The 9,867-nt window shown below is 46.8% G+C and overlaps 1 protein-coding gene across 1 annotated transcript; it reads left to right on the forward strand.

Moving 5' to 3' along the window:
* Positions 1 to 1,221: 1,221 nt before the first annotated feature.
* Positions 1,222 to 9,628, forward strand: LOC117901491 (kinesin-like protein GA13060). Its single transcript, XM_034812259.1, has 7 exons — positions 1,222 to 1,442; positions 3,194 to 3,644; positions 4,583 to 4,889; positions 5,426 to 5,641; positions 6,736 to 7,335; positions 7,449 to 8,541; positions 8,650 to 9,628. The coding sequence occupies exons 2-7, from the start codon at positions 3,309 to 3,311 to the stop codon at positions 9,509 to 9,511; spliced, it is 3,414 nt and encodes a 1,137-aa protein (XP_034668150.1). The 5' UTR covers positions 1,222 to 1,442; positions 3,194 to 3,308; the 3' UTR covers positions 9,512 to 9,628.
* The last annotated feature ends 239 nt before the right edge of the window (positions 9,629 to 9,867 follow it).

Consider the following 9,867-nt stretch of genomic DNA (forward strand, 5'->3'; position numbering starts at 1 on the left):
GTACCCAATGCCTCAAGGTGCATTTATTTCGTCCTGGGTACATTTGGACGTGGGAAGTTTTATTAAGGTGCCTAATATGAGATTTCCTAACAAATCTGAGCAAATTGACTTCAGTTTCATTTGCCTACAACACTTTTTTTTTTACTATACGAAATAAATGCACCTTGAGGCATTGGGTACCTATCTGAATCTCATTTTCGTATGTATTGTACATCTACTTTAGCTTTGTGTAATTTTTTATCGACCTAAATCAACTTATTTCATATAGTACGACTACTAACCGATGCATTGAGATCGTTTTTCAAATTTTCCGAAGAGAGAAAGAATTTTTTTTTGATTTTTGAACGAGGTGGTGTGTCGCACCAAGCCGATGTTGCGTGCATTCTTCCGCGTGTGTTTCGTTATTTTTTGTCCTTAATCGTCGAAAAAGCTTCTATTTAACCCATTTTAGAATAGTAACACTATCTGACGTTGTGTGACCTTCATATCCTGGTGTAAGGATATTTGTTCTTTCAAAATCCGTACAATGTCCTCCACACCCCATTCTGAGACTCTAACAACAACAAACACAACCGGATCAACGGGAAAAGGTCTTTTATATCTTCTTTGGCCGTTAGTTTATGAATTGTTACCAATATAATTCGCTTAAAGCCGTTTTAAAAAAAGTTATGAAAAAAATTAGACTGCGTTTCTATTATTTTTTCCAAGACAAAAGCGTGGTCTTCATACAAATCAGGCTACACTGCTTAAAAGACTTACGAAAGGAGCCCTAGAGAGGGTCCTATATAAAGCCCTAATATCCTGCAACAAATCACACTTGCTTTGATGTAAACAACTTTCACCAAAAACAAAATATTTGGATTCAAGTGTGAATCGCCTGTCGTTTCTATTATTTTTTCCGCCACTGTATATTCGATCCAATCAAATTTTGTTTGCTACAAAATATTGGATGTATGATTTAGGAACATGTAAAAGTCATTCCAGAGAGTGCACTCCGGTAATGCACCTCGCCTTGCCCTACCTGCTATTGAAAGTACTTTCCAAAGTCCACCCCTTGGCTGAGGCATTGCCAGCAAACACAACACTCTGCTACCGCTTGCTCTACTCCATTCTCGCACGCGTGCGCAGCCGAAAACAGAGAGAGCGCGCGCCCTAAAACGTGGGGCTCTTTGCATCAAAACTTCAGCCAACGCGTCTAACGGCAGTTGCCATTGTAATGCCAACGGAAACGGCACGCGACTGGCGTCGTTCGCGTCGCGTGAATGAGTGGATGAACCAACAACAACAACAACAGCAACAAATCGAAGCTAAAGTCGGAGCAGAGCTTGGATGTGTTGGATGCGTGTGTAGTACAGTGTAAATCATGTTTAAGCGAAACCGAATATCGCAAAAGCCAAAGATGAAATCAACAGCAACAAGAAATTGCCAGTCATAAAAAAAGGGTTTGTGTTTGTTATACCGTTAGCGTGAGTGGGCTGCCCGTTGTTTCTGTTTGTGTGTGTGTGTGTGTTGTGCCAAAGAGAGACCTCACCTCCCCTTCCACCCGCTGACTGACAGCCAACCCCCCCGCGCCATTGTGCGTCGTCGGTCGCGCCGTACAATTAGAAGGCATTGCCAATCGATTTGTGTGAAAAGCCCAAAGCTAAAACTCAAAAGGTGGACAGCTCCAAAACAAAACGAAGTTAAGCCAAAAAAGCGGCTACTGAAGGAAGGGGCAAAAAGGTAGAAGGAGCAAGAAGCAGCAGAAAGAGAGCAAACACAAAAAAGTCCTCGCAGAGGTTGTGGCAGGTGTAGTCTGAAAAATGAAGTTGAACCCAAACCCAAGTTGTTGCCTGTCATTCATGAAGGAAGGCAATACTACTCGTAGCCCAGCCAGAGAATGGGAAATGGAAAAGGAGGAAGGAGGGCCAAAGGAATGGGGGCATAGGCCAGAGCAGGGAGTGGGGAAGTCGGAGGACTAGCTACAATGTCTATGGGGTAGGGACAATATTAATGAAAGACGTTGCAAAAATGTCACGTTCCCCACTCAAATTGAAATAATAATGAAGGCATTGAAGAAATGTCACGGCCCCCACAGCAGCAGAACTGACAGGGCAGAGAGCAGGAGAAGATGACAGAAAGTCCAAAGGAATTTACATGGGAAAAACATATTTAAGTTGGATTACATGATAATGATGGCAAAAAAGTATTCTTTGAAGATGGGAAAAAGTTTCATTCTAAAGAAATTTAAATGAATATTTATAAAAAATTAATTTACAAAACTTTATAATAATAATGATAAAATATTGAACAGGTTCGATGAGGCCATGAAATACTTTGAAAATTGAAGAAATAAATAGAATTGCTAGGGAATAAACTTTTACGTATTTTTAAAACGGATCTTTAGCTGGAAGATTCTTGCGTAAAATTCATAGAGCTCTCAAAAGTGCTTCCTTCTGCCTTTTATAGAATGAAATTTCTCTCTTAAGTACCGGCTATAAAAATACAATTTGAAAAGAAAGACGACCCCAAAACCCCACACAAAAACAGTCCCCAAATAAATTAATTTACCAGAAAGTTTGTACAAATAAAGCTGAAACGCAACATTATAATGACATAAAATATGACAAAAGATAAGAGTCCTCAGGAGGACCCTTGAAGATGTCCAGGCGTATAATTTGCCTAATAAAAGCACATAAAAACCCTAAACAAATTCAACATAAATCTGGAGTTTATGCACAAGATGCCACAAGTGAATAAAACACAAGCTTAGAGCCACAACTAAGTGACAGTGACAGTGTGGCCTGTGGGCTGTGCCTGTGCCAATGATAGTGGAAAGTGATGATAGTACAGTGAAGCATATGCCCAATAAACAGATGGCCCATAACCATAAAGAGAAAGTGTTATGACCATTACCAAGGCGTGAGGCAGACCCTTCTTTTTCGGGGGTTATTTGGTTCAAATAACTTATGCCCATTGGCCCGTAGCCGAAATCGCAATTTATGACGGGACACAAAACTCTCGATGCTGGCTAAACTATTTAAAGAGCCATAAAATCTTTTGCCAAAGATATAAAGCAAACAAAATGTGTGTGTAGAAATTCGGGATTGGCTGGCGAGATCCCTGTCGTAAAAACGCAAACTCGGGGGATGTGGCGTCCAATCATTTGGGATTCTTATTAACTCCCAATTTTATTCCGCTCCAAATCCAAAAGGAAACCAAAGTGCTTCCAGCCATAAACTTCCACAACTGTGGCATCCACAAACCAAGGACGAACAGGAGGAGTAGCAGCAGTAGCTGTAGCAGCAGCAGCAGCAGCAGCACCAGCCATGGCCTCTAGCATCTCCCGAAACGGCGGCTTCTGCGGTGCACTGCAGCGTGCCCCACCGCCCATGCCGCCGGGTCTGGCGCGACGACTTAGCAGCCGCGAATGCTACGGTGTGGGAAAAGTGAAGGTGATGCTGCGCGTCTCCGACAGAGCGCCGGACAAGGACTCCAACGGAGAGCCCGAATTTATGGCGCTGGACAAGAAGAAGCGCCAGGTGACGCTCACCGATCCCCGCAATGTGTGTCCGCCCCCGCAGGCTGCACAGGAGCGTGGACCCATGGTGGCCGCACCCAAAATGTTTGCATTCGATAATCTCTTCACCGCAGAGGATAAACAGGTGCGTGTTGGAAGGGAAGGGAGGGTAGCTACAACTTTTAGAAATATATTGAGAAACTTTTCTGGGTGTGATGGAATAGTTTATGTTGTGGTTTAAGTTCTTACAAATCGCATAAATTGTTTTATTTGAGAATAGTTGCACCAGGAGGGAAGCAAAACGGAGAAACTTTAGGGCTACCCACAAAATATAATAAAATGTGCAATAGATTTTCCATATTCAAAAGGAATCTATCGCACACATAAGGATTTTGAGATTAGTTAAGGTTGAGTTAGCTCTGAGAATCTTGGCAAAGGACAGACCGAACTCCTACGGAAAGATCTGTTCAGATTCTACCTTAGAGAAAGTAAAATTCCCGTTACTGTCCAGCAATGAAAACATTTCAAGTAGACCCATATGTTGGCATAATAGAATTATTCAAATAACACTTTAACAAATAAAAGCAAAAAAGATTTTACTCACATTAAAACTCCACATTAGGTACTTTCCCCATATCTGTGAAAGAAAATAGAAAATAGTTTAAAATAATAGAACAACAAATTTCCAAAGTTTAAGGGGAAAAGTTTCCAGAGAGGTTCATGAATAAATGGCAAATATTTAATAATAAGTTAATATAAATGCAAATCTCACGCAATTCCCACCCAAAAGCAGTCAGAAATATTGCCAGAAACACAAAACTAGTCATAGCATCCATTATTTCCACAAACCCAACATCCATTCACGAGGTTTATGACCCGTGAAGTGTCATCACTCATCAGACGATCCCTCAAACTACAACTAATATCCCAATCAAATCGAATTAAAAGATATAATCTATACTCGAATAATCGAGTTAACCCTCAATCGGACCCCACATTAGGGGTAGAACGAGCCCCTTCCCCCAATCTACTCCATTCTTTATGCTCTAAACCCCACTTTCCCTTACTCTACAACCATTTCAGTCGGATGTGTGTGCATCGGCCCTCAGCGAAGTAATTCCCGCGGTACTGGAGGGCTCCGATGGCTGCCTGCTGGCCATGGGCTACCCCTCCACTGGACAGCAGCACACGGTGCTGGGTGGCGATGTGGCAAGTGGGGCGGCATTTTCTCTGGGCGCCGCCCCCTGTGCCATAGCCTGGCTCTACAAGGGCATACAGGAGCGGCGGCAGAAGAGCGGCGCTCGATTCTCAGTGCGCGTTAGCGCTGTGGGCGTCAGTGCCACCAAACCGGATGCACTCTCCACGGATTTGCTCATCTCGCATGCGGCTGGTAAGCAGATGGATGGGGCACAAGGGGGCAACACCACAGATAGTGGCTGTTGGGGTGGGGATACTCAGTTCTCATGCCACCTGTTTGCTGCCAGGGCTCGTGGGTTGGGGCACAATGAATGGACATTGAGGGGGCGTGTTGTAATGTTGCCCCTGGGCCATGGCGAATGGCGAATGGCGATGATGATGATGATGATGACTGGGGTCGGGTCGTACCCGTCGTAACTGGCACAATTTGAATAAACTTAACCTGCGCACGAACCAGTGTTCCTCATGCCCCAAGCCTCACCCACTTACCTCCCATTACCTCCAACTCCAACTCCATCTCCTACTTCTCCTCCTCCTCCTGCTGTTGCTCGGTTCTCAGTCGTCCCCTGGCAGTGCTCATAGAATGTGGCGTTTATTCCAACATAAAAACCTAATGTCCTTTTCATTCACTCCCCTCCACATCTACGTCTGCGTCTCCGTCTTTGTCTTACTCTGGACTCCATCGCAAAACTCCTGCTACTCCTCCTGCTCCTCCTGGCTACTACACAGAATCTGACGACTCCCCGGGGATTTATTTGCGTGACGACTTCCTTGGCGGTCCAACGGAACTACGTGCACCCACCGCGGAGCGTGCGGCGCTTTTCCTCGACTCTGCTCTGGCCGGACGCTTAAAAAGTTCCGGTTCTACTTCCACGGCCCCCTTGGAGTCCGCCCTCATCTTTACGCTGCATGTCTACCAGTACAGCTTGTCCCGCAAGGGGGGTGGTAAGTGTCTACCTTATTGTTTCACAGAACAAAATATACCCTTACCCTTGCCGAGAGTATTTATGATTTTTAAGTAATGAATTAAGAATTTTTGAACTATAGAGAATATTTGATACGAAGAAACAAATCGTAAAACAAATCAGAGACCACAAATAAGAGTTATGAATAATAATTTTAAGTAAATAAATACATTTGAGGGAAATATGTGAGAGCAACACTTAAAATTATATTTAAAATACTAAATTTTATGACTCATTATTAATTCTTATTGTTCATTTTTTCAACACAAATTAGAAATATTTGGTGAAATAGAATTGAAAAGATATATAAATATTTTTAATTTATATTTTTTTTAAATACAAAATAATATTTTTTTAGGATTTTTTTAATAAACAAAAAAAAGTTATTTGGAAAGTTGAAAATAAGACTTATTCCGTAACTTTTAATTGAAAAAAAAAAAAAAAAAAAAAATTTAAAAATAATGTTAAAAATAACCCTTTTTTGTTTAATTAAAACAAATTATAAAAGACTCTAGTTTGTAATTTTAAAACTAACAATTAAAAATAGCTCTCACCTCTATTACTTCTGTTTAAAAAATTAAAAATAAGTATTGCTCGTCACTTTTATATGAAAAAAGTTTAAAATAATTTAATAACTTTTAATTAATTAATTCATTTTAACTTAAAACTTATAAAAGTAACGGTCCCTGGAAAATTTGACTAACTAAATAAATCAAAAATTTCAAATCAGCGATCTGCAAGGGTATTAAAAGTTTCGGTCACCGAATCTCTTCAATTTTTATTGTTGCCTTTTGTGGGTTGTGGGTTGGATGTTGCTGGGTTGCAGGACTGTGGTGGAGTGGTGAAGTGGTGGCTGCCACACTCAATTGTTGTTGCTGTTGTTGCTGCTGTTGCCACTCAAGTGGCCCGCTAAATGCTTGACTGGCACTAGACGGGGAGGCAGCAGCACCATTAAAGTGTCGCATTTCCTACTCCAACACGAACTCCTTGGCACTCCAAACCCAAACCCACACACACACCCACACCCCACCCACTGAGTCCCAATTCCCTTCTTTACTTTTTTGTGATTTACAGTGGCTGGCGGTCGGAGCCGTTTACATATCATCGACTTGGGCGGCTGTGCCAATCGCAGCGGGGGCTTGCCGCTGTCGGGCATCGGCAACATACTGCTGGCCATATTATCGGGTCAGAGGCATCCGCCGCACAAGGACCACCCGCTGACGCCACTGCTCAAGGACTGCCTGGCGCCCATCACCTGCCACGTGGCGATTGTGGCCCACGTCCTGCACGACCAGAGCTACCAGGATGCCCTCTCCACCATCCAGATTGCCTCGCGCATCCATCGCCTGCGACGCCGCAAGCACCGCGTGCCCATGCCCCTGGCCGTGGGCCTCGCCCAAGGCCTCAGCGGCGGCTCCTCAGCTGGCTCTGGTGCGGATCCTTCCAGCTCCGAAATCTCCGCCGACACGGTCATCTATATGGGACCCAACGACGATGCCACCGACGGCGAACATCCGCCCGTGTATCTGCCATCGCTCAGTGCCGGCGACAATCGCGGAATAATGAGCAAGGCCCTCAAGGGCAGTGGTCTGGAGAAGCCGCCAACGCAGATGAAGGCGGGTCTGTCCAGTCCCATGATGATGAAGAAGGCAATGGCAGCAGCCGGCGACAAGGGTAAGAATAGAAAATAGAAACTCCCTCTTAAAATTATCATTTCCAGCAGCCCTTTAAGCTAATTCTAGTCTTCGATTTCTAATATTTTTGCACATTTTCTTCCCTCTTTGTAGTCAAAAAGCTGCCCGGAAATAGTCCCATGGGCAGCCTGAAACGTCAAGCAGGAGCAGGAGCTTGCGCCTCTCCTTTGGTGCCACACGAGCAGCCGCAACAGCAGCAGCAAATGGCCCATGGATCGCCCATACCCATACCCAGACATATGGTCTCCAAGGGCTCCAATGTGCCATCGCCCAAGGGCTCTCCTCTACGCAGAGCGCATGCTGGTGCACATCCAGGAGCAGCCTTGGAACAACTTGAAGCTGGCATGAGAAAGATCACGGAGGAGCAATGGATCGATGGACCACGTGTGTCCAGAGCCAAAGTGGCGGAGGCGCGGCACCTGATGCGCGAAGTGAATCACGTAAAGCAGTGCGAGACGTGGGTGGATGGACCCAAATCTCTGTCCTGCCGCTCCCTCACGGCTGGAAATCTCCCGGCGACTGGGGCTCAAACGCAGGGCTATGGCTTCATGGACTCACACAAGAAGACCATGATCCGGCAGTGGGTGGAGACGCAAACGTCGCAGGTCTTCCAGTGTCCAGCCACGGCATCGGCAAGCAATTCCCCAACGACGCTGCATAGGAAGTTGTCGCAGCTGAAGCAGAAATCGCTGGACCTACCCGATAGACCCGCATTCCTGCCTGAGCAATCGTTGGATCTGCCACAGCAGTGCTTCGAGAACCAGCCCCTCCTCAGCCAGGATGTGTCGCTGCCGCCGGATGGCGATGAGGATCAGGATAGCGGTCCCTCGGAGGTGCCACCCGCTCTGCCGCTGTTCGACGATCCCTTGGGCTCCAGGGACATCTCGCACGACAGCCTGCATCGCATGCTCTCGCGGCACGTCTCAAGGGAGCAGCTACACGAGGCTGATAGTCGCGCTTCCTCCTCGCAGCATCATCAGCAGCATCATCATCGTCCCTCCTCGCAGCGCAGCATCGATTGTGGTCTGCAGGTGACGGAGGAGGAGATCGCACGCACCATGGCCATGAGGGAACATGAGCATTCAATGCACCCACTTTCGGCTCTGAGCCACTGCGATAATCTCTCCTTTGTGTCCAGCTTCAATATGGCTTGTGAATCCTTCAGCGAGTGCGGCGAGAGAGCAAGGTGAGTCCGATTCTCAGTCACTTTTCCCTCAAGCATCCCTTTCTGCCTCCACAAAACTGTTTCCCCCAATGCTCCCCTTCTTTATGCTGCCACTTCTACTCCCTCCAGACATCAGTTCGATCAACTGGCACGCCTGCACGAGATCTTCACCTCCCAACTGGCCATGGCCGAGGTCACGCCCTCCGCCGCGCTCTTCCGCACGGACGTGAGCAGCGTGTTCAGCGAGCCCGTGTTCCGCTTCAATGTGGGTCAGAGCAGCGTCTGCAGCGAGCCCGCCTACCGCCTGACACCGAGTCCGCCCAAGCAGCCGTCGCACAGCCCCAGCCAGGGATCGCTGCCGAGTCTGAACGGCATCATGGAGATTGCGGGCATGGACGACTACGCCTTGCTGCGCCAGCCGGACGGCGCCTCCGATCCGAGTCTGCCCAAAAGCGAGAAACGTTTCGCCCCGCAGCACGATGACATCTGCGAGCTGGACGAAAAGGCCATGGCAGCGGCGGTGGGTAAACGAAACTCCTTGGAGGATGCCCAGCATAAGCTCAATGAGATTACGAATATCCTGCCGCTGGCGGCACAGTCCAGGCTGCCGCTGCTGCCGCTGAACACCAGCTCCGAGGCGTACGACAGCGGCCACGATTCCAACTCCACGCCGCGCACATCGAAGCATTCGGGCATCTCGCGGCGGGCGGAGAGCGGCTACCACAGTGTGGCCACAGTGCGGGACTCGGACGAGAGCAGCTTCGCCTCGGGCATGTCCAAGGGTCAGCGGCATCGCATCACCATATCAGGCGGCGGAGTAACAGCGGCTGGAGGAGGCGCCTCCACGGGTAACTATCAGCGGCATGTCCATGCTGGCGGCCACAAGAAGCATCGGCATCGCCATGAGGGCAACAAGGGCCTCTGCAACTGGCTGCTCACGCCCTTCTCCTGCACATATCCAGAGACTGAGGGTGAGATCAGTGATTTCTAGGAAGCAGAGCAGCAGCAGCAGCAGCGGCAGCGGCAGCAGGAGAATGAGGACCAGTCCAATCACCCACCAAAAGGAAACCAGAGCTAAGTCCAGCATTCAAATGGCCAAAACAAAACACACAACAAAAATAAGCAAACAGAAAATATCATAAACATTTAGGGCAAGTGAGGAAGTAGGAGGAAGAGACACAGACCTTTGGTGGATCTTTTGATAGCGACTGATTAACTTTTACTAGGCGACGGCTGCCACACAAGACAAAGAAAAATGCAAAATACAAATAAACACACACAATTTTTAAGTAATCTAATAACTAACCCAAACAACTACCTTAACATTAATAATAATACGATAAATAA

The sequence above is a fragment of the Drosophila subobscura genome, chromosome U (genome assembly GCF_008121235.1).
Source record: "Drosophila subobscura isolate 14011-0131.10 chromosome U, UCBerk_Dsub_1.0, whole genome shotgun sequence".
NCBI classification, from domain to species: Eukaryota; Metazoa; Arthropoda; class Insecta; order Diptera; family Drosophilidae; genus Drosophila; species Drosophila subobscura.